Source organism: Stegostoma tigrinum, chromosome 2 (assembly GCF_030684315.1).
Source record: "Stegostoma tigrinum isolate sSteTig4 chromosome 2, sSteTig4.hap1, whole genome shotgun sequence".
In the NCBI taxonomy this organism is placed as follows: Eukaryota; Metazoa; Chordata; class Chondrichthyes; order Orectolobiformes; family Stegostomatidae; genus Stegostoma; species Stegostoma tigrinum.
Window position 1 is genome coordinate 114,809,638 of NC_081355.1, and position 26,431 is coordinate 114,836,068.

Here is a 26,431-nt window from a genome sequence, read left to right on the forward strand (position 1 = left end):
CACCCTGTGCAATGTAACCTGTATGTCCCCGTCTAAGTATTTTTACAACCTCTGCTCTGTACATCCTTGCTTGCTAATGATCTGACTGTACTGCTCGTAAACAAAGCTTTTCACTATACTTCATAACACGTGACAAGAAATCAGTCAATCAATCAAGTTTAATGTTCCAGTTCCAACCAAACGTGTCACAGAGCAAAAAAGTTGACAAGTTCAGCCGACAAAGCAAATAAATCCACTTCCACATCAGCCAATATATTTAAGTGGATTTCTAACAAGACTACGCTCACTCTCAAACTACTTGCAATAATTGAAATGGAGATATTGAGGCTGTCTCAAAAATGTGCATGTGACAAGCCCAGGAAAAGACTGCCTGCTTTTTGAATTGATGCTATAGGCCTGCTGAGGGCCAGTGAGAGGAAAGCTGGAATCTTGAGCCTTGAACGATAAGACCACACAGACTGCTGATGGTAATTTCAGCTCAGGGCTTTTATTTCTCTCTCTGTGTATTGCAAAAGCCAATGAGTGACTGGTTACATGAGAAAATTTTTTGTGGGCTGGGAGGGGGCCTTGTCATTTTCAATGGAGCCTGGGATTGTGTGCATAGCCCATATACACATGAAAACTGCGTTGGAATTCTAAGGACGTAAATCCCTGACTTATTTTTACAAGTCAGCCCTTGCCTGTAACAAGCTTATCCCTGCCATATTCCAAAATCGCAGAGGCTGAATTTTACTTAAAAATGGGTCAGTAGGTTGTGTCTCACTTTCGGGCCATCTACTGCCCTGTTCCCGCCTGAAAACAAATTTGAAACCATTCCCGGTGACTCAGTATCAAGTACAACAAAAGATAACACACTGGGAGCCAGATGTTTCCTTTGAAATGTTTCAAAAGTCTTGGCTGAATCTACTGGATAATTTGCAGAGTAGCAAAAGTAGAAATACTGAGAGTCACCACTAGGTAAATGTATAGCCATTTACTTTAATTCAACTGTTTAAACAGTCCTGTTCTTTGATGCAGTGATTAATCATTTACGTTCACACATCCTGCCTTGCTCAGAGGAAAGCCTTTTTTTGGGTGGTGATCTCAGAAGTAACTCAGATGTTACATTTTACTGGGGTTAATGCATCGTATGACCTCTGGGTCTAAAAATAATGGGTGGCAAAGATCGATTTCGTACTGGTGGAGTGCAACTCCATCATGAAATGTGAAACTGTATCTCTGACTCATTCATTAGGTTCCAAAAATGTGTTTAATTAAAGTAATTATAATGAAGATGAAGCAATGAACGCTCTATATTAGTAACACTGCTTTTCATCACTACTGAGATGACAGTCAATTTAGAAACGAGCTTTAGGCCCTCTTTTTAATTATACATTAAATATTTAAAGTATTAGCAAATAATTTACTGAAAGAGACACCATCCATGATTCTCCACTTGTCCTGCTCCCATTGGAACACCTCAGATGGGGATCTTTTACACAGAGAATGAAGAAACACAGATAGGACAGTTACTCCATAAAATCCATATGCATCGTTTGGTGGTCATTATTGAAGCTCGGAGCTCCACAGGCTTCCAGTTGCCTGCTACTTCAGCACACTACCATGTTCCCTGACCAACATTTCTGTCGCAGGCCTGCTGCAGTGCCTGGCAAGGCTCGGCCCAAGCTTAAGGAATATCATCTCATTTTCTGTTTGGGTCCTCTGCAGCCTTCAAAACTCAATATTGAGTTCAATAGTTTTTGAACGTGTACACTTTCCTCCATGTCCTTTATCCATCCCTACACCCTAGGCTCTGACTTGGCTGCTTTAAGCAAAGCCAACCCATTTTCACCTACTCATTTGTCCCCATTATCAGCTTTACTTTCCCCCTGGCATACTATCATCCATCACTTTGTCTGCCAAATGTCATTCTCTCTCTGGACTCCATCTCTGCCTAAACCCTCAATCTTTCCATCCCAACCTCTAATACCTGACTTCAGAATATATACCATCTTTCCTGAGTTGCTGTGAGTTCTGTACAGTTTGTTCCTAATTGTCAGGCTATATCCCTAGTTCCAACCAGTTATTATCATCTACCCTGTCTTTTCCTGTTAATATCTTGAAGACTTCAATCAGATCACTCCTTGGGCTTCAATGTTGAAGAGAAGACAGGCTGAATTCTGTATAATCTCTCCTCATAACTTAATCCCCGAAGCCGAGGTATCATTAGATTAGATTAGATTCCCTACAGTGTGGAAACAGGCCCTTCGGCCCAACAAGTCCACACCGCCCCTTGGGGCATCCCACCCAGACCCATCCCCCTATAAGCACACACCCCTGAACACTATGGGCAATTTAGCATGGCCAATCCCCCAAACCTGCACATCTTTGGACTGTGGGAGGAAACCGGAGCACCCAGAGGAAACCCACACAGACACAGGGAGAATGTGCAAACTCCGCACAGACAGTCGCCCGAGGCTGGAATCGAACCCGGGTCCCTGGCGCTGTGAGGCTGCAGTGCTAACCGCTGAGCCACTGTACCACCATTTTCATAAACCCTATCATTCTCATAAACCTACACTGTAGTGCCTCCAGGGCCAATACATCATTCCTAAGATGTGGCACCCAAATCTGCTCACAACATTCAAGTGGGGCCTAATCAGGGTCTTGTAAAACTTCAGCATTACTTTTATATTCTTACACTCCATTCCACTGCATATACAGGCCACCGTTAGCTTTCTTTATTATTTACTGCGCCTGTTTGTGAGATTTTAAAGATCTTTGCACCCAGGGCTTAGAACAATTGGAGAAACTGGCACTGTCCTCTTTAGGAAGGTTAAGAAGAAATTTGATGGAGATATTCAAAATATTGATCAGTCTAGACCAATGTAGATGGAGAGAAATCAGTTGAAGGATCAAGAACCAGATGATACTGATTGAACATAAATGTCAAAAGAACCAAAAGAAAATATTTTTCACATAGCAAATGGTTTGGGCACAGAAAACACAACCTTAGAATATGGTGAAGGCAGTTTTTTTAGAAAATCAATTTTAAATCAACCAGCATGGACATATCAGGGCACCTCCATGATAGGTAGGGCATGAATATAAAACTGCTACCCAGAGGTAGGCAAACTATCACTACAACACAGACTGTCTAAATGATGAATAGCAAGGCTGGGAATCAAATCTAGACTAACCGCTTATTAAACTGTGCTGTCCTACCATGGCTCTACGGCATCAAACGTGAGTCATAGAATTGAATGAATAACAAGAAAATGGATTTAATTGCGGAACCCAGAGAAAAATCATGCCTTTCAAAAACAAACTGGTTAAATAATTGACATGAAAAACATTACAGGGACACAGGGAAAGAGAAGGAGTGTGAGATGAGCTGCTCTTACAGACAGAGATAACAGGAACTGCAGATGCTGGAGAATCTGAGATGACAAGGCGTAGAGCTGGATAAACACATCAGGCCTAGCAGCAGAGGAGCAGGAAAGCTGACGTTTCGGGCCTTGACTTTTCTAGATTTTCTGAAGAAGGGTCTAGGTCTGAAGCATCAGCATTCCTCCTCCTCTGATGCTGCTTGGCCTGCTGTGTTCATCCAGCTCTACACCTTGTTACCTCTGCTCTTGTCGACAGTCAACTCAAATGTAACAAGTTGAATTGGCTGCTTCTGCTGATCTTCAACATTAAATGTGTATTACTGCCATGCAAATAGGTCTCTCACAAACATAGTGTAGTTGACATGGACAATAGTTTCACAAAATTTATAAATGGAAACCTTGGTAAAATATCTTGATAAGGCAAACAAGTTGAGAAGGCAGAAGGAGAAAGCAAAAGATATGATATATTTCCACTTATCAAACTGAAGAAAGATTGTTCATTTTATTACTAATTAACTAGGTTAGTTCAGATAGAGTCACTGATAGCTCCAATCATTTAAAGACATTTTTAAATCAATATGTTCATACATGATGTGATATACATTTGGAGTAGGTGAGATTTCAACCTAGGCCTTCTAGCCCTGAGGTAGGTGCGCTACACTGTCCCTAAAACACTAGTCGATGCAACTTGGATTACTGTTCCCATTACACTACCACTGTGCTTCACCTCCTTCTAATCAGTAAAATGCTCAGAATAATTACTTATTTAACTGTGGTGAAAGGCTGCCAGTTAATTATTACCACAAACATATTTCTAGATCGCCTTTTATTTCTATCAGCACAAAACTTTCAAGCCCACCAATCTTAACAACCAGATAATGTTTGTTATTACAAGAAAACCAATGGCAATGCATTTGTTACTTGCAAAATGTTGTGTGTAGAAGAAAAACATCCATCAAGATAAATATTAAATTAGCACAAATATGTTTTAATGTGTTAAACAGAGCTTGTTCAAACCTAATTTTGGATTGGCAGCGGGAGGGGTCTAAAGCAAAATGAACATGTGTTTCCAATTCTGAAACCTCTAAACTTAATGAGTGCAATGGTCATTCACAGCAAGTCACATTTCCTTTCATTTACACACAGGAAACTCTATGCATCTGGTGTATGTATATTTAAACTGATCTACCCAGTTCTCCTTCATCCTTTGTGTGAGTCATTCAGATTCGTTCTGGAACTGTGCCAGTGTCATGATTCATCAAATGTAAACTGGAACTATTAAAAAGAAAATCAAGCAGGCTACTTAATTAACCTTATTCTATATTTCAAATTCATTACACATTTTGTTTCTGTGTATGCCGAACTGCTAATACTTTCGAATAACTAAAATCAAATCATTAACTCTGCCTTTATCCCTTAACAAACAGAACAGGGCGAAGTATGGAATTGTGTACATTTCACATTTGCATATGTAATTGTGTATACTACAGGATGGGAGAAGGCAACCTCTATTAAAAGCAAGCTGGATTGGAAACTATGTTTCAGTGGGTCTGTGGTTAATCCCTATTTCTAAAATGCAGTTTAACAGCACAGATATTTCCGTTAAAACAAAACCTTTGTTTTGAACAGAATCTGCAAGACCCTGTTAAGAAACTTGAATATTAGCTCATTTGTACCAAATTGAAAATGCAAAATAAAGTAGCTGCAATTAGCTTTTCTGACCTCATCTTAGATACTATTTCAATAGTAACTGATGAAAAATATATTGTACAATGTGCTGAGAAATATAAGGTGGGGTTTACTTGGCACCAGTTGCATCAGTTGCAAGCTAGTTATTGTGCAATGTGGTCAAATTCCTGTCTGGAACAGTTACTCAGTTCTGGAGATCAAAATGAACACTTCCTCTTAATTTTATGGGCAGTTTTGGGAATTGGTATCTTTTCCTAAACTTCTGTAAGATGGACATAACATAGCAAGCTGTTTTGAAGGAACAATAGGGGAAAGTTTAAATTGGCTGGCAAATGTCATGTAATTTTACTCCTCATCCCATGAGATTTCTGACCATAAATGCACCAGGAATACACAAGAGGAAGCCTCTAAACAATCTACTTCAATCGCATCAAATGGGTTAAAGTATTCTCAACCCAATCTCCAAAACATGCAAAAATCAACATTATAATATTTAACATTACACTGGCAATCTCATCAGAGCGACTATGATGTTGGCAGATGTAGAGAATTAGAAAGGTTATTTTGGTTCAGTTGTGAATGCTTTTCTGAAGTTAGAGTCATATATGGGAGGTACTGACCACAGTCACAATAAAAATCCACACTAAAAATCCAGAACCCCAAACTAATGCTCTGGGACAGAGGTTCAAATCACACCACAGTGAAATCTGAATTCAATAAAATCTGGAATTTTGAAAACCTAGTCTAACATGACCTGGAAATGGTTATCAGCTGAGGCAAACTGACCGACCCTTCTAAATTGAAATATTTTGATTGACAAATCCTTGATCTCAGAAGGGATCAAGAGCTATAGTGAGAGTGCAGGGAAGTGGAGTTGAAATGCCCATCAGCCATGATTTAAATGGCGGAGTAACCTTGATGGGCCGAATGGCCTTACTTCCACTCTGACGTCTTATGGTCTTATTAACCATTGTCAATTGTCACAAAAACCAATCCAGTCACCAATGCCCTTCAGGGAAGAAAACTGCCATCCTTATCTGGCTTGACCCACATGTAACTCCACACTCACAGCCATGTGGTTGACTCTTATCTGTCCTCTGAATGGCCTAGAGCACCAACCAGCTTATGGACAATTAGGAATGGGAAACAAATTCCATGTGAAAACAGTAAAAAAAATTCCAACACAGAAGCAGTTGTCTAGGTAGCTTTACAATCAATTATGAAAACTTGGCTGTCAGAGGAATATTACATTTCCTAGCATTGACTTCTATTTCCATATCAAACCTAAACATCTTAAATTAAACAAGCATAGTTTAGAACTCTCTAACTTCTTGAATATAAAGATGACTGGCTCTTTTTGTTATATTTGCTGATGTAAAATGGATTTACTAGTGAAAAGGTTACTTTCCTGCTTCCCACAGGTACTCTCATGAAATCTGGTTAAAGCCAAAGAAATGGACTGTCTATTTGAGAAGTGTCATGGTTCTTGCAAAAAGTGGAGATATGGAGTATGTTCATTTTTTTAAAAAATGTGGAATTGAGGTATAATTCAGCATCTATATGAGGAGCTGAGTAGAATATTAAGGCACATTCTTTGTAGGTAAGTAAGGATGACCCGGAAATGGTTATCAGCTGAGGCAAGCTGACCGACCCTTCTAAATTGAAATATTTAGATAATACAAATAAATATTTATATGGGTGCATAAATATTGGGTTGATTTATTAATTACACTGTCGTATAACTTATCATTTCCAAAACCCTTTAATAAAAATCTTTTTTCAAGCAACTATTGAACTTACTTGCAAAATAAATTATGATTTAATCATCTATTTCACTGACTTACAGCTACATAGTCAGAATCACATGACTGATGATGTTCAAGGTCGAAGTCAGCAAAATCAAGGAGGACACAGTGGTGATAATCCACAGTGATGACCCAGGAACAGTCAACGTTACTGCCATAAGGACTGGGATAGTTTGGTGAGTGGATTTCACCGTTAGGAGCTGTAAAATTCCCACCACAACCTGAAAGTGAAAGAGGAAATGTATAGATTTTTAAAAAAACTTTAAAGCTACTTCACACGTTGCAGCAAGTGACTTGGAGAAGGCTAATTACTCCAGTAAGTCAACACTGTATCCTTTCTCTACAATTTCAAATCAATCAGTGGGGATAAAAATCATGATTAGATATTAATATATTAATAAAAGGCCCTGATTTTTTGTGTGAGCATTCATTGCACTTGTCCACAGGATTTATGGTCCTTTACTCAGTGATTTACCATAACAAAGAAGCCAAAACAATACAGAGCCCACTATAGACTGCAGTGTGAACAAGGTGTCTCCTCATTGGATCACATTGAAGATTCCTTAACAAAGCACGCAGGCTGCAAAATGTAGCTTTGTAGCACTGCGGATGCTGAAAATACAGAAGACAGGAGCTTGTAAGATGGCGGCCAAGTTACCAATAGAAAGGATACAATGGCCTAGTGGTATTATCACTTGACCTATTCATCCAGAAATTCAGCTCCTGGCCTGGGGAGCTGGGCTCAAATCCTGCCAAGGCAGACGGTGGAATTTGAATTGAATTTTTAAAAATCTGGAATTAAGAATCTAGTGATGACCATGAGACCATTGCTGATTGTCAAAAAAAAAGGTTCACTAATATCCTTCAGGAAAGGACATCCACCATCCTCACTGGGTCTGGCCTATGTGTAACTCCAGGCCCATTCTCAATTACCCTCTGAAATGGCTTAGTAGGCACTTGAGGGCAGCATTAAATAAAAACTGGCCAGCCATAGTGCCCACATCCCATGAGTCAATTTAAAAAATTTGCTTCTGGCTTGGCCACACAGTATGCATGACTTTGACAAAGTTTGATGAGTGAGGATTTGTGATGTTAACAACAGCTGATTTAGCACAAATCTGTCATTTTGGACATCACAGGCCCTTCAAATATTCATTTTAAACATTCACTAGGGACCCTAGTCCAATAGCACTATTGAAAGGGATCACCATTGGACTTCCAAGTGCAATGCTTTTGTTTTTCATTTGTGCTGTAGTTTGAGTAGAAATGTTGTATCCTACGTAATTGCAGTAGTATGGGAAAGTTTGGATTCAAAAGGGAATGGTGTTTGCCTTTGTGAAGAGGTCAGAGGAATTTGAAAACCCGTCAAACGTGCCCATGTTCACTGAAGGCAGCTATTATGGGAGACAATTTTCAGCTGTGACACAATATGTTATAGACAGCAGTGTGTGGGAGCTCTGCAAACAGGGAGGAGGATGAGACCTCGATCTCAAAGGAGATTTTATCCAAAAAGGGTATACAAGGAGCACTCTGCCTCAGCCAGGAACAGAGTCTGAGGTGGCTATGTTTTAACAATATAGTAGCTGCTAAGCTGAAGATGAGTAGATAACAACAGGTTTGTATGCCACTTAACTCAACAAGACCAGATATACAGTAATTACTCATTGGCATCCTTGCGTTCGCTCATAGTGCTTAAGAATATATATGTATTTCAACATAGCATTATGCACATAAAGTAAAATTTAACCCTTTGACAGAATTTTTGGACAAGTGTTCTACATTTCATGTAGCTCATGCCATCTTGTCCCTGATTAAACTCCTATGAAACACGTTAGGATGTTTCACCATGTTAAAGATACAAAATAAATACAAGTTGTTATTGAATTAAGATGGAGGATCCTAAAAAGCGGCAAACTCACTCAGATTTATTTTAATGGAAGAAGGAAGCTGAGCATTTCTGAGAGGAAATTCCACTGAGGTCACCCTCAGAAATGTGAAGCTGTATTTCCACTCTGACAATTCTTTCATTGTGTAGAACTGTCAAAGGAAGGCAAAGGACGCCCTCCTTTCACAGAGATCAGCCACCGTATTGTCAAACTTAAAGGTCATGACAGCTATATTGACACAATAAGTACGTAAGGCAAGTGTGATGTTAGGATGCTGGGAGGGGTGGGTGCCAGATGGGTAGTAGTGAAGGATGCCAAATAATAGGATGCCAGGAGGATAGGATGTCTAATGGAAAAGTAGTGGGGTCCTGTGTAGGGTACCAGATGAATAGGAGATAGGGTGCTAGGTAAGCAGGGTACCAGTTGTTTATATAGTAGGGTGCCATTAGATAGGATGGTAAATGGATAGGCTGAAGGTGGCAAAGTAGGTGATACAGTGTTTAACACAGATTGGCATGGATGAGAGAAAGCTGAGCCAGCAGGAAAACAGGGTCTGTGGATGTTGGACCTGAGGGGTTCTGACACCCTACCCTCCCAGCATCCTAACGTCACACTTGCCTTACTTACTTATTGTGTCAAAATAGCTGTCATGACCTTTAAGTTTGAGAATATGGTGGCTGATCTCTGTGAAAGCAGGGTGTCCTTTGTCTTCCTTTGACAGTTCTGCACAATGAATCCTGAATGGTTCAGGTCTGGTGATGCGGAGGTATTGTCAGATTGAGTCCAGCAGGCAGGACAGAGGGTTTGGGTCAGATCTGGTGTGAGGCTGGAGGGAGGGGTGCTGTCAGATCAGATCAGTTCAGGATCTGGGGTATGTATGGAGTCTGACAGAGGTGTAGTTTGGGGTTTGTGTGATAAGTGTGGGGTTAGTTGAATAGTTATTTAGAAATTAGATAACGTATTTAATAACCTAATTCTTCCTGAGTAACTACTTACTTAACTTCATCAGAACCCTCAGAAATGTCTGATTTATGGAGATTTTTAGGGAGTTCCAGATGTAGAGAAATAACTGAGTGAAAACTTTGATTTTCTGAGCAATTCGTTCTACAATGGGGATTCCTCAGGATCGCCATATGCAACTCCCATCAATAATGATGGTCTGGTCATTGGAATATCTGGGACAGAATAATTAATCAAGCAAAAACACAAGTGTCAGTCTTAGTTGTCTCAATCCAGAACAAGATGAAATCCTGATTCCTGAAATACCACATCTTCTATTTGTCAGTTGGAGCAAAGGCTCCTTTCTTTAGAGAGCTTTTCACTGCCTCATGTTTTGATCAAGTCAAGCCAAGATGTGCAGTTCAATTTATTACCATTGGTGCCAAGCAAAGTCATAACTGCACGAACCTCATATTTGTAGTACGAGATAATGTCTACATACATACTGAAAACACTTTTGGTATGCATGTGCAAAATGCCCGTGTGCATTATCCCTGCCAATATTGCCAGTGACATCATTCTGTCCCTTTTGTTCATATCTGTTATGCTCATTTGGGCTTTACCATGTTTTTTTTAACTGGCAGGGAATTTCACCAAGTGTGCATGCATGGATCTTTATCTGCAAGCAATGCAAACATTTCAGGAGACATGACCATAGTTTAAACAGTTTGTGATTTAGTGCAAACAAACAAATAATAAATATTACAATAAACAATGATTCTAAAAACAGGCCTCTAATTCTGACTTACCTCCTGCTATCTGTTTCCAGGTGGCATTGAAACCTTTTGCACTGCTATTTGAATTTGTCTTAAATCGGACAGTGATATAATTTCCAGTGCTGGAGACCACTAATGGATTGTTTGGTGGGCGGGTTCTACACAGTTGGGCTAACCGTACAGAAGTAATGTCTGGACCACCATACACCTGAATAACACAAAGGATACACAGTCATAGAATCATACAGTCATACAGCATGGAAACTGACCCTTTGATCCAACCAGTCCAAGCCGAACATAATCCCAAACTAAGCCTGTCCCACCTGACCGTGGGCAGGCATATGGACATACATGGCATAGTGTAGGTTAGATGGGCTTCAGATTGGTATGACAGGTCGGCACAACATCAAGGGCCGAAGGTCCTGTACTGTGCTGTAATGTTCTATGTTCTATGTACTATGTTCCTGGCCCACATCCCTCTAAACCTTTCCTATTCATTTAGTTATCCAAATGTCCTTTAAACATTGTAATTGTACCCACATCTATCACTTACTCAGCAAATTCATTCCACATGTGAATAACCCTCTGCGTAAACAATTTGCCCCCATGTCTTTTTATATCTCTCTCCTCTCAACTTAAAAATGTGCACCCTAGTCTTGAAATCCCTCATCCTGGGGCAACAACAACTACCATTAACCCTATCTCCACCCCTCATGACTTTATAAAGATCTATAAGGTCACCCCTCAACCTCCATTTAAAAAGTGCCAGCCTCTCCAGTCTCTCTTTATAACTCAAACCTTCCATACCTATTCCTCCAAACCTTTCCTATCCATGTACCTTTCCAAATGTCTTTTAAACATTATCATTGTACACTCATTCATTACTTCCTCAGATAGATCATTCCACACATAAACCACCCCCTGTATAAAAAAAATCTGTCTCTCATGTCTTTTTAAAATCTCTCTTGTCTCACTATAAAAATGTGCCCCTCACCTTGAAATCCCCCATTCTAGGGAAAAGACAATTCCCATTAGTACTATCCATACTCCTCATTATTTTATGAACATCTATCCAGTCACCTCTCAACCTCATAAGCACCAACCAAAAAATCCCAGCCTATCCTGCCTTTCTTTATAACACAAACCTTCCATTCCTAGCAACATCCTGGTAAATCTCTTCCAAAACCTCTCCAGCTTGACAATATCCTTCTTATAACTGGGTGACCAGAACTGGACACAGTGCTCCAGAAGAGGCCTCACGGATGTCCTGTAAACCTTAACACGACTTTTCCAACTCCTATACTCAAAGGACTGAGCAACAAAGGCTAGTGTACCAAATGCATTTTAACCACTTTGTCTATATGTGATTCAAACTTCAATGAATTATGTACCTAAATCCCTTGGTTCCTCTGCTCTACAACACCACCCAAAGCCCTAACATTAATTGTATAAGCCCTACCCCTGTTTGTTGTACCAAAATGTAATACCTCACATTTACCCAGATCGAACTGTATCTGCCATTTTCAGCCCATTGACCCATTTGATCAAGATCCCTTTGCAATCCTAGAAAACATTCTTCAATGCCTACTATGCAACCAATTTTAATGCTACCCACAAACTTACTAACCGTGCCTTTTATATTCTCATCCAAACAATTTATATAAATCATAAACAAAAGAGGACCCAGAATTGATCCCTGTGGAACCACTGCTGGTGACAGGCCTTCAATCTGAAAAACAACCCTTCCCTACCATTCTCCTACCATTAAACCAATTATACATCTAGTTGGCAAGCTCACCCCGAATCCCATGTGTCCTAACTTTACTCATTAGTCTGCCAAGCGGAACTTTGATGAAGGCTTTACTAAAGTCCAAGTAAACAAGGTCTACTGCTCTGCCCTCATCAATCCTTTTAGTAACTTCCTCAAAAGAAAATTCTTTGAGACGGAGGCAACTCCTGTGTAACTGTTATTTAAGCAAAATAATTTTGGTCAATGTAGAAGAAGATGAATAATAATCTTAATTTTTATTTTCAAAACAAGCGTGTTTTGTCATCCCACCTGCAATTAAATAAAAACTAGATTGAACAGGACTTTTGTAACATGAACACCATTTCCTACCATTTCTAGGTGATCTTACTGGCCTGATAATCTGCATGGGCATCCACTCATAGAAGTGAAATGCAGAGGATTCTGAGTCGAAATGAATGGGTGAATTTAAAGCTCAGACCCAAGGACATCTGCATAATGCCTATGGATTTAGTTTGGCTTCTACTTCTTTCTGCTTTATTAGTTCCATTGATTTTAATGTTAAAGTCAGCATTCCAAACTTCTGAGCAATCCTTAGCCTAGTTTATAGACCTGGCAAGCGATCGTGGAAATATACTTTTGAGTAAAAATATAGTTATGTGCCCATGAGGGAAAAATAAAGAACTTAAGAGTAACTACAGTGAAACCATGAAATACAAATCACAACAAGCTACTTGTTTTGGAAGCATCTGAAAACTAAACTAAATGGAAGTCAGGCAGCAAATTTGAAAAACAAATGCAAAAACTGGCAGGTTACAAGTCTCAAATAAAAACATGCAACATTGGGACTGCATGTTAGGGAATGAATGGTTAATCTTTTCAACAAAGTGCTTCATCAGAATTTGTTGAACTTGGAGGAATGTTTTGTACCATTTTAGAGCCAACTGCATTCCCACGGGAGTGAAAGGTTATCGTTCTCAATGTAATACTTCATCAGAATTTGTTGAACTTGGACGTATGTTTTATAGTTTTAAAGCCAACACCAATCATCCTAATCTCTCCCTTGTTCTAACTACAGGCTGCCATTGTCTCTTTCATGCATATATGATCCATGCTTTAAACTACACGTAGATTCAGTTACTTTCTAAACAGTTAGGGATATCAAATCAAGTACTTTTCATTCTTGAGAAGTGATCTTATCAACTTTGGATACAATTTAAGTACTACAAAAGTGTAGTTTATTATTGGATTGATTTGTAGTTTTGTTATTTTGTTCCTTCGATTTACCAAAAAGGATGAAAAACTCCTTCATTAGAGCCATTGATTTACTACAATAACCAGACTCACAAGAGTGAATTTGTTTTGAAACAGTATTACTATCTAACAGGGGAGCTTTCTACCATTCTGACTAAAAAAGATACATCTTGTTGAGATTCTTACTATTTTAAAAATTTAATTCACCAGATAAGGATTTAAATATCCTATTTTCTCCCTACATACAAGTTTTGAAATCACAAAAAACACTATAGTGATTAGATGGTGATTGCTCTCAACTCTAGTCCCAGATCAATAACCCCTCACAAAACAATGTTTTTTTATTCCTCAAATGCATCCTTATAACCTGGTTGGGAAATCACTGCTTGAAGTTGGGTAGAGTACTTGTGGATTGGGAGGCAGGAAGTTAGAATTTGGTCTTTGTAAAATGCTAGGGGGGAGGAAGCACTGTGTGGTCCCTTTAAAAGATCATGTGCTTTTCCCGTGCTTAGAGATTTAAAATGGATGTCTATGAGCAGCAGCTTGAAAGTTTGCAAGTATACAGAGAGCACCTGAATTGAAACATTTGCCTCAAAAGGCCCTACAATTATCAAGCCAAGCAGCAGATTTTTTGTTAACTAAGACAATAGGCTTCTGATTTGAACCAATCAATCTGAACCACGTACTTAGATACCAAAAACCTATTAAATTTAAGTCTGATGTTTTTGACAACGTTGGACCAATCTTATTGTAGGCAATATTGATAAATCATCAAGGGGTTAAAAAGGGGACAGATTGCACAATGACCCCAGAGCTAACAGCCCTCAGTTCTCAAGAGAGAATCGCTGGCTCTCACTGCCTCCTCTATGCCTTAGAGAAAGCACCATCTAAAAAACAACTGTACTAATGGCACAACTAGTTAGTATTTCAGACAGAAGAAACAATGGAGATGGCACAGAACATTCTAGGAGACATGTAACCTGGCTGTAGTTTCAAGAGACTAAATTCTACTTTTTAAATATATAAGTGGGACTTATATTTATTGGAACAGCATACCATTGAATCTTGCTTTATTTGGGAATAGTAAGTAGTTAGGAGGAATTTTTTCAGTTTGTTAATAGTTCAGTTAATTTATTCATTGTTCGAGTTAGATAAATAAATAAACAATTTAAAGTGAGGGTCAGGGTTTATTTTATTTAGCCACTAAAAGTTGCTGAAAGGCAAGTTACACCATTTTTCACACTCTTTTTACAGGTTATAGGATGAAGTGCTTCTCTTTGGTGTTTCAGTTTTAGCTTTTAGAGGGGAAGGGGATCAACTTCCACTTTATAACAATCGCTAACTTCAGCTAAATTCTGACATTAGGAACCAAACTAAAAGGTAAATTTATTTCACATTGGTTTAATGCAGCTAGTGCAAGGCAAAGCCTTCATTCCATTAGTTTGCTATGCGCTTGAGCTTAATGCTCTGCAATGAAAAATCAAAGACCCACCATCTCTGGGCTTTTCTTTTAAATTATAAATTTGGTTATTCTCTATGCTGGATCAAAGTAAGTACTGCATTTCTAATGAATGTGAAATTCTGAAATTTAATGTGTAGTGCACAACATGAAAGTTAATACAATGCCTGCCACAAAATGACACACTCCATTAACAAAGAGAATAATCAAAATAATGCATGCTGTCCCTATTTTTGCTTTAAGACCAGCAACCATGCTGATTCATTTGGTGCTTGAAAACAGCATCTTACAACAGTAGCTGGTGTTGTTCTGACTTTTATTTTCTGGCCCTGTGCTTTTCCATTTGGGACAGAGAGGTCCAAATAGGTCAACTCTATGAAAAATTACACTGTTGGATTGGGCTGATGGACTGAATGACTGTAGCCGGAATCAAAAGCAGCCAACACTGCTGTAGGGAGACATGTCAATTTACTTTTATCAACATCACTGCCTCCTAACCACTGTTGGAAAATCACTCTTATGATGTTTAGTTTGACTTCTCATGTTTTTTTCAAAATTGTCTAGTATCAGAGAAGGTTCCATTAAGTTGGAAGATTGCAAATGTAACTCCTTTATTCGAAAGGGGAGGGAGATAGAAACCAAGAATTGACTTGCCAGTCCATGAACAACTATCTCAGGGAAAATGTTCGCCACTGTTACAAAAGACATAATAGCAGGACTATTGGAGAAGTTCGAAGTAATAAAACATAACCAACATGGTTTTGTGAAAGGGAAATTATGTATAACCAATTTGTTAGAGTTAATTGAGAAAGTACTGTGCTGTGGATAAACAGGGACTAACGAGTATGCTGAGCTTAGATATCCAAAGGCATTGATAAAGTGCCACATCAAAGGTTATTGTGCAGAATAAAAGCTCACAGTGTAAATGGTAATAAATTGCAAGATAACAAAATGTGGGGCTGGATGAACACAGCAGGCCAAGCAGCATCTTAGAAGCACAAAAGCTGACATTTCGGGCCTGGACCCTTCATCAGAAAAGGGGGAAGGGAGAGGATTCTGGAATAAATAGGGAGAGAGGGGGAGGCAGACTGAAGACAGATAGAGGAGAAGATAGGTGCAGAGGAGAGTATGGGTGGCGAGGTAGGGAGGGGATAGGTCAGTCTGGGGAGGACGGACAGGTCAAGGGGGCAGGATGAGTTTAGTGGGTAGTAAATGGAGGTGCGGCTTGAGGTGGGAGGAGGGGATAGGTGAGAGGAAGAACAGGTTAGGGAGGCGGGGACGAGCTGGGCTGGTTTTGGGATGCGGTCGGGGGAGTGGAGATTTTGAAGCTTGTGAAATCCACATTGATACCATTGGGCTGCAGGGTTCCCAAGCGGAATATGAGTGGCTGTTCCAGCAAACTACGGGTGGCATCATTATGGCACTGCAGGAGGCCCAGGATGGACATGTTGTCTAAGGGATGGGAGGGGGAGTTGAAATGGTTCGCGACTGGGAGGTGCAGTTGACTGGCTAACAGGAAGCACAAAGTCGGTATAATTGTTTCATTTTCTGGTTGGCAAGGTGTAGTGAATAGTGTGCCACAGGACCTGTACTAAGGCTTCAACTTTTTACAATTTACATAAATAAAGTGCATGAAGAGACAGAAGGCTACTTGCAAAATTTGCAGATTATGAAAGAAAGGTAGGAAAGTAAGTTGTGCAGAGGACATAAGGAGTCTACAAAAGGATATAGATAGGTTTAGTGATTGGAAAATGTCTGGAAAGTTAATAAAATGTTATCATTTACTGAGAGGAGAATTGAACACAGAAGTAGGGAGGTTATACTTCAGATGTACAGGGCATTGGTGAGATCACATCGGAGTACTGTGTGTAGTATTGGTCTCCTTATTTAAGAAAGGATGGAAGTAAATTGGAAGCAGTTAAGAGAATGCTTACTAGACTAATAAATGAAATAAAAGCAATATTGTGCAGATGCTGAAAATTGGAAGTAAAAACTACATGTACTGGAGAAGGTCAACAAGTCTGCCTGCATCTGTGGAGTGAGAAGTAGAGTCAAAGTTAATGTTACGAGTCCAGTATGACTCTTTATCAGAACTCAGCGCACACAAAAAGTCATAACATTTCTTCAAAATATGCTACAAGCAGGGTCCTAGACTATTTCTTATCAGGCAGAGGTAGAAAGATTCTTGATAAGCAACAGGATGAATGGTTATTAGTGGTAAGAGAAGATGTGGCATAATCCAATCAGCCTTGATCCAAATGAATGGCAGAACAGATGTTCCTAATTTTTTGTTTGTTTGGATCATACGGATGAATGAGGCTGCCAATTCTGTTGGAGAAGGACATTTCAATTTGCTCTATCATCATCACTCTCTCTAACAAAGCATTAGAAAATCACAATTGAAGTTTTTAGTTCCTCTTGACATGTCTTTCGCTTCCCTGGCCATAGTAGTATTCTCTCTTTGGCCTGATGTTTCTAAGGCCTGGTTTCCTACCCAAGGCAGCAGTAACACACACAAGGTATGAAAGGCTCAATGATTTATTTAGGATCTACCAACACTTGTGTAATATACAATGATATATTTCGCTAGTACTAATAGTTCCTAAATCAAATTAATTTAAACCTACTAATTTTACTCAAACTGCAACTCAAAGCAGAAACTCTAATTGATTAAAGGAATACTACCTTTCATAATCCCAACAGTCACCTTAAAGGAAACAGGAGTAATCTAATTCCTGAAAATAAATTTGTTGTATTTAGAGTTCATACCTCCAGTACATCAAAATTGCAAGTCTGGTGATATTCCACATCGAACTCATGGATGGTGAGCTCAATACTGCTGCCAGAATCTCCGTGAATGACCCAAATACATTCCTGATTATGTGGGTATGGGTCTGGATAGCCAGGACTGCTGAATCTGCCTTTTGGCCCAAGCAATTCTCCACCGCATCCTGAAAAAGTTAATAAAATCAAAATAGATGGCAGCGTAACCACACAGGCAGGAAGCACGAAAACAGCAAGGGCTACTTGAAATTAGTACTGAGTTCAAACAGACTTCATTTTTCCAGTTGCATGGGCCTGCAGTGTCGGAGTCACAAATTTATGGAGGAGATGTAAATGCTTGCCAAGCGCAAATATGGTCTATCAACATGTCATGATCAGAATACTACTGAGGCAATAGAAAATAACACATGCATGGATATCCTAACATAACTGTCCAAATTGACCTAGGGAGGATTTGACATTTTGAGTCAGGGTCACATGTTGGGGTCAAATGGGGATCATAACTCTGTATTGTGCAGGGACCAGTCACACACAAGGTATGAAAGGCTCAATGATTTATTAGGATCTACCAACACTTGTGTAATATACAATGATATATTACGCTAGTACTAATAGTTCCTAAATCAAATTAATTTAAACCTATAAATTTTACTCAAACTGCAACTCAAAACTGAAACCCTAACTGATTAAAGGAATACTACCATTCATAAGCCCAACAGTCATCTTAAAGGAAACAGATGTAATCTCATTCCTGAAAATAAATTTGTTGTATTTAGAGTTCATACTGCAATGATTTTGTCTCAACTGGCCCATTACTGGCCAGAGGAGGAGTTTGTGATCCAATTAATGACAGTAGATGGGTAGGCTCACAAGGGAATAAAAACTCCCAGTGGAGGTAAGGTCCAGAGAGCGTGCTACCATCTTGAGACACACGCTCAACAACCATAAAAGATTCTGGCTTAGGAAAATGACCACAACAGCCAGGGTACCATTGGAGACAGGGTTCTCTACCAAAATACCCTTGCTGTCCCAGAAAAACAGACAGAACAACACCAGGCAGGATGGTGCCAGTCATAAAGTCATAGAGTTATACAGAATGGAAACAGATCTTTCAGTCCAACTAGCCCATACCAAACATAATCCTAAACTAAACTAGTCCCACCTGCCTGCTCCTGGCTCATATCCCTCCAAACCTTTCCTATTTGTGTACTTATCCAAATGTCTTTTAACGTTGTAATTGTACCTACATCCACTACTTCCTCAGGAAGTTCATTCTACACATGAACGACTCTCGGTGCAAAAAATTTGTCTCTCATGTCTTTTTTAAATCTCTGTCGTCTCAATTTAAAAATGAGTCCCCTTTGTCTCGAAATCCTCCATTCAAGGAAAAGGGCAATTACTATTAACTCTATCTATACTCCTCATTATTTTATAAACTTCTATCAGGTCACGTCTCAACCTCTTAAACACCAATCAAAAAAGTCCCAGCCTATCCAGCCTTTCTCTATAGCTCAAACCTTCCATACTCAGCAACGTCCTGGTAAATCTCTTCCGAAACCTCTCCAGCTTCATAAAATCCTGCCTATAATTGGGTGACCAAAACTGGACTCAGTATTCCAGAAGAGCCAATGTCCTGTGCAACCTCAACATGACTTTCCCGACTCCTCAAAGGGACTCAACTCTGTACCCAGCCCCACATCAGGGCAGAAATTTAACCTAGATAATTAGGTACATGCTCACGCATGTCACAATGTATGTGCACATAGATAAATATGCACATGGAAGAATGCACTTTTTTCATACAACAATCACATGATACCAGGTTATAGTCCACAGGTTTCCTTGAAAACACAAGTTTCAAATAAACCTGTTGGACTATAACCTGGTGATTATGGGAACTGCAGATGCTGGAGAATCCAAGATAACAAAGTGTGCAGCTGGATGAACACAGCAGGCCATGCAGCATCTCAGGAGCACAAAAGCTGACGTTTTGGGCCTAGACCCTTCATCAGAGAGCTCTCTGATGAAGGGTCTAGGCCCAAAATGTCAGCTTTTGTGCTCCTGAGATGCTGCTTGGCCTGCTGTGTTCATCCAGCTCCACACTTTGTTATCTTGGACTATAACCTGGTGTTGTGTGACTTCTAACCTTATCCACCCCATTCTAACACTGGCACCTCCACATCATACAACTATGTAAAACACATCCTCACTCAAATAGGTGGAAAGGCAAGTTCTCAGACAGAGATACACACGAGTGCACAAAGACACTGAAGGTATACTTGCACAATTTGCTGATCACAAAAGATGAGTAGGAAAGTAAATTGTGAAGAGGACATAAAGAGGCTACAAAAGGATCTGAAAATGTCTGGAAAATGGAGTAGAATGTGGGAAAATATGACACCGTCCAGTTTGGATACAAGAATTAAAAATGCATATTACCTGAATGATGAGAGCTATCTGAACTTTAAGACGCAAAGCGGTCCTTGTGCATGAATTATAAAAGGTTAGTATGTAGGTACAGCAAGTAATTAGGAAAGCTAATAAAATGTCATGCTTTACTGAGAATTGAACACAAAAGTAGGGAGGTTTTGCTTCAGATACACAGGGCATTGGTGAGATCACGTTTGGAGTATTGTGAAGAGTGTTGGTCTTCTTATTTAAGAAAGGATGCAAAGAGTTTAAAGAGAGATATTGATAGTTAATTAATTGGGCAAAAATTTGGTATATGGAGTGTAAGGTAGGAAAATGTAAATTTGTTCATTTTGGAAGGAAGAACAATTTTAATGATTTAAATCAAGAAAAACTGCAGAAAGTTGTAACACAAAGGGACTTGATGGGTACATGGGCAAGAAACACAAGCAAGTTAACAACTAGGTACAGCAGGTAACCAGGAATGCTAATGGAGCGTTAGCATTGAAGGACCCTCTCATGGGTCTGCTCCTGAGCCTGGCCAGGCTGGCTATAAACAGGTCCAGGCAGCGGGGTGGAGGGGTCATATCTACAATATGTCTGCTCCTCTACCACGATTACATTTGTGTTCAGATAACCTTGAAAAAGGGAGTTTGTGGTGTCCATCAACGCATAAATGCTTTCAAACATGCAGGCAATGTGGGCGATACAGTGCTTTATTTCACCCACCAACCCCATTTTGATTTCCTGCTCTCCCTATCACCCCCTTAGCTTTGATGATTTGTATTTCCCATAAGGGTCTTTGCTTGCAAATGTTTGATCATCTACACGTTTGAAAGGAAAAGTCACAGTGCCTAATTGTAGGTAATAGCACTTCTGAGTTTAAAAAAAGAAAGAAGTGGGGAGGGAGTCTTATTGCAAATGTACAAAGTGCCAGTCAGACTATGTAGTACAATGAACAGTTTTGATCACCTTCTTTAAGGAAAACAATTATTCTATTGAAGGCTGTTCAGAGAAGGCTCACTAGGATGATCCCTAGTACAGAAGGGTTACCTTATGATCAAAGGCTAAACAGGTTGGGACTCTACTCACTGGAGTTTAGAAGAGTGAGAGATGAACTCATTGAAACACATTGAATTCTTAAGGGCCTGACAATATAAATTTTGAGAGGCTATTTCCCCTCATGGGAGAGCCTAGGACCAGAGGACACAGTCTCACAATAAGGAATAATCTAAGACTGAGAAGAGGAAGAATTTCTTCTCTCAGAGAACTGAAAACCTTTGGAATTCCTTGTCACAGAGAACTGTGCATTTTAGAGTCCGTGTGTCTATTTAAGGTTGAGATAGGCAGATTCTTGATGAATATGGGGATTACGGGTTTTGGGGAAAGGGCAGGGCAGTGGGTATGAGGAATGTCAGATCAACACAATCCTATTGAATGGCAGAGAGGCTCAAGGGACCAAATGGCCTACTCCTGTTCCTTTTCACTATGGTCTTATATAAGTCTCCATGATACTCAGTTTCTAAAGTGCGATGAAAAATAGACATTTTTCCCTACTTCTTGTAATTATAAATAAGTTAATCAAAGTGTTCAAGACCAAGATAGCCATAGCTTATTACAAATCTCACAACTCTTTCTCAAGCATATTTCTAGCATAACAACTTTCTAATGTTAGAAAATGAAATCCAAGCTCAGAAAAGTTGATCACAAATATTTTTGGGTGGAGAATTGTCAGCACAAGTCTCCTGTTAAATATAGGCCTAGCTACAGAGGTCAGAGCTCTTAATCTACTTACTATGATGGTTTGCTGTGGATTCAAACTGACATCCCCAAACCAACACTACAATGTTCAGACATACTTTGATTTTTTTCCAAAATCACCCATGAAAGCATTGTGCATTAGCTGAACCAACTTAAACTATGAAAGGGCAAGATGGGACTTTCATTCTTTTAATGTTATTCATGGAATGGAGGCATCATTCACTGCCCAGTATTTATTGCCCATCCCTAGTTACCCTCGAGAAGGCGGGTAATAAGTTGCCTTATTGAGCCGCAGTCCATTTGTTGTAGGTAGTCCATTTGTTGTAGGTAGTCCATTTGGTGTAGGTGCACCACAGTATTGTTAGGGAGGGAATTTCAGGATGTTGACCCAGTGATGATGAAAAAACAGCAATATATTTCTAAGTCAGGATGGTGAGAGGCTTGGAGTGGACCTTTTAAGTGGTCATGTTCCCATTTATCTGTTGCCCTTGTCCTTCTGGATTGTCTTGATCATGGGTTTGGACTATGTTGTTTAAGAAGCCTGGAAATTGTCCAGGTCGTTGTGCTTTTGAGCATGAACTGCTTCAGTATCTTAGGAGTCATGAACTGCTTCAGTATCTTAGGAGACATGAACGGTGCTGAACAATGTACAATCATCAGCGAACATTTTGATGAAGTAGGGAAGATCAGTGATACAGCTGAAAGTAGTTGGGCCTAGGGCACTACTTTAAAAAATTCTAACAGAGATGTCCTGAAATTGAGATGACTGACCTCAAACAACCACAACTGTCTTCCTTTGTGCTAGGTATGGCCCCAACCAATGGAGACCTTTCTTCCGATTCCTATTGACTGTAATTTTGTTAGGGTTTCTTGAAGTCATACAAATGCTGATTGTTAAGCTGTCAGGATTACACATGGGGTATTTCTGAGGTAGATATTGGAAACACATTGAACACAAGTTTAAAAATAGTAAGAAGAAAACTGAGCAACTGAACATAGAACATAGAACAATACAGCACAGAGCAGGCCCTTCGGCCCTCGATGTTGCACCGACTTGTGAACTAATCTAAGTCCCTCCCCCTACACTATCCCATCCGTATGCTTATCCAAGAACTGTTTAAATGCCCCTAATGTGGCTGAGTTAACTACATTGGCAGGCAGGGCGTTCCACGCCCTTACCACTCTCTGAGTAAAGAACCTGCCTCTGACATCTGTTTTAAATCTATCACCCCTCAACTTGTAAGCTATGCCCCCTTGTACAAGCTGATGTCATCATCTTCGGAGAAAGACTCCCACTGTCCACCCTATCCGATCCTCTGATCATCTTGTATGTCTCTATTAAATCCCCTTTTAGCCTCCTTCTCTCCAATGAGAACAGACCCAAGTCCCTCAGCCTTTCTTCATAGGGCTTGACCAGGCAACATCCTGGTAAATCTCTATAAGACCAAAAGACATAGGAGTGGAAGTAAGGCCATTCGGCCCATCAAGTCCACTCTGCCATTTAAATCATGGCTGATGGGCATTTCAACACCACTTCCCTGCACTCTCCCCATAGCCCTTGATTCCTTTTGAGATCAAGAATTTGTCGATCTCTGCCTTGAAGGCATCCAATGTCCCGGCCTCCACTGTACTATACGGCAATGAATTCCACAAGCCCACCACTCTCTGGCTAAAGAAATGTCGTCTCATTTCAGTTTTAAATTTACCCCTTCTAATTTTAAGGCTGTGCTCACGGGTCCTAGTCTCCCCGCCTAACGGAAACAACTTCCTAGCGTCCACCCCTTCTAAGCCATACATTATCTTGTAAGTTTCTATTAGATCTCCCCTCAACCTTCTAAACTCTAATGAGTACAATCCCAGGATCCTTAGCCGTTCATCATACGTTAAATTGACCATTCCAGGGATCATCCATGTGAATCTCCGCTGGACACGCTCCAGGGCTAATATGTCCTTCCTGAGGTATGGGGCCCAAAATTGGACACAGTATTCTAAATGGGGCCTAACTAGAGCCTTATAAAGCCTCAGAAGCACATCGCTGCTTTTATATTCCAACCCTCTTGAGATAAATGACAACATTACATTCACTTTCTTAATTACGGACTCTACCTGCAAGTTAACCTTTAGAGAATCCTGGACCAACATTCCCAGATCCCTTTGCACTTCTGATTTGCGAATTTTCTCACCGTTTAGAAAATAGTCCATGCCTGTATCCTTTTTTCCAAAGTGCAAAACCTCACATTTACTCACATTGAATTTCATCAGACATTTCCTGGACCACTCTCCTAAACTATCTAAATCTTTCTGCAGCTTTCCCACCTCCTCAGTACTACCTGCCTGTCCACCTATCTTCGTATCATCGGCAAACTTCGCCAGAATGCCCCCAGTCCCTTCATCCAGATCATTAATGTATAAGGTGAACAGCTGTGGCCCCAATACTGAACCCTGCGGACACCATTCGTCACCGGTTGCCATTCCAAAAAAGAGCCTTTTATCCCAACTCTCTGCCTTCTGTCAGACAGCCAATCCTCAATCCAAGCAAGTAGTTCATCTCGAACACCATGGGCCCTCACCTTGCTCAGCCGCGTCCCGTGAGGCACTGTATCAAAGGCCTTTTGGAAGTCTAGATAGATAACATCCACTGGGTTTCCCTGGTCTAACATACTTGTTACCTCTTCAAAGAATTCTAACAGGTTTGTCAGGCATGACCTCCCCTTACTAAAACCATGCTGACTTGTTTTAATCTGACCCTGCACTTCCAGGAATTTCCTCTGCACCTTTTCCAATGCTTCGCATCCTTCCTGTAATAGGGCGGCCAGAACTGCACGCAATATTCCAAATGAGACCGCACTAGTGTTTTCTACAGTTGCAGCATGAAACCTTACTGGATGTAATCATTTTGTGTTGGAGTCTTCAACAGTAAGGAGAGAAGCAGTAAGCAAGCAAAAGCATTCCTTGCAGGTAAAACAGTGACTTATTTGTACTTCACTCAAATTAGTCTGTTATTTGCTGCTAACATTATCAGAATTTTATTCTCTCAATATAACATTACTGTTCTAGTTCTGCAACACACATCTGGATAAGTTTGTATAACTCAGAAATTTTTATGATGACATTGGCCTCCTTGTCATACTTGTTAGGGAGTAACACAGCTCTTCAATGTAATTAATGTTTTGGTTGTGGAGTGCTGTTACTGATGTACTGTTCTATTTCCAAGATTCCCCACAGATTAGCAGCTCACACACCTGGCAGACATCTGCACAGAGAGAAACACAGTGAATGTTTCAAGTCCGATATGACTCTTCTTCAGAATCATATCCTTCCCCCGTAATGAAGACAGTCAAGCAGCCTGGGAAATGGAATCCTTCATCATCACTGGCGCTTGTATGTCCTCTCCACTACAGACTGCATCCATATTGCTCTGAGAGTGACTTACCATCAATCTGCAGAGTTTGCCAACAAAGAGGCTTCCACATTGTCAATGTTCAGCTTATCTGTGACCAATATTGTGGAGATGTGCACACAGTATGCACGTATAATGGAGATTGCACAGTTCTCTGCTCCTTTTAAGATCTTTAGGCCATATAGGGATGACTGCTGGGATACCAGGCCTACACTTTCCGAATATCTGATGATACTTAAAGTATCCCGCAGATTGATGCAAAATAAACATACAGTTTTGCCCACACTTCCACCAGAACCAAGAGGAACAGAATATCAACCTCCTTAAAATGAGGTTTCAACGTCTGGACAGTTGCAGTGCAACCTTGCTGCATGGCACAGATTTGGAGGTTGCTATATCAGTTTGGCACACTGTGCCCTTCACAACTGGGCCTGGTAAATAGGCGATCACCTGATTGAAGAGGAATTGGAGGACCAACAGCAATCCTTTGAGGATGAAGATGAGGATCAGAGTTTTAACCCGGAGGGACATCAAAGAGATGATGATATAATTAAGTAAAGGGGCCAGAAAATACCTCATGAAACCTGCTTCAAGGAATGACCCAGCTTTGGATTTCTATACATTGTGTAGCTTTTGGTTAGTCATATGTCAAGTAGCCTCTAGTCAGTCCAAAGTACATGTAGATCTGGTTATTTTCTGTCCTTGAGCATTTCAGTTACTGAATAAATATTATTTCATCTACATGATTGTGTGCTTTGTATTTTTGGACGATGTAATAAATACCTCTTTATTGGAGATCCTATTCACTATTGAGGAGGAAATAGCAATTACTGAGCTAGATCAGGAACATCTAATGGTACTAAGGTTGGTAGCTTTTTCAGTCAGCATATGTTATCCAAGTCTTGCAGCTCCTCATGACAGCCAACAAGTTAGGAGCAATTCTGAGGCACCTCCTTTTCATCCTCCCTGTGTCAGTCAGCCTTCTGTATTTAAGGGTTCTTGTAACCTGCAGAAATCTTCCTGTAGAACAGCGCTTAATCTAAAAGAAGCAGTGCTGTGTGCAGCTTCTCCAAGCAGGCCAACAGACGATGATGGAGAATGGAGATGTGAACTTTCCATTGCACACCTCCATCCTTGAATTGCAGCATGCATCT

The 26,431-nt window shown here is 40.1% G+C and overlaps 1 protein-coding gene across 2 annotated transcripts in view; it reads right to left on the minus strand.

Moving 5' to 3' along the window:
• cubn (cubilin (intrinsic factor-cobalamin receptor)) overlaps positions 1–26,431 on the minus strand; it is a 283,762-nt gene that overhangs the window by 148,004 nt on the left and 109,327 nt on the right. For both annotated transcript variants that reach the window (XM_048561565.2, XM_048561555.2), the window contains exons 24-26: positions 17,693–17,874; positions 10,497–10,671; positions 6,902–7,083 (exon numbers count right to left, since the gene is read on the minus strand). In XM_048561565.2, the coding sequence (XP_048417522.2) occupies positions 6,902–7,083; positions 10,497–10,671; positions 17,693–17,874 (539 nt within the window). The remainder of the gene's footprint in view (positions 1–6,901; positions 7,084–10,496; positions 10,672–17,692; positions 17,875–26,431) is intronic.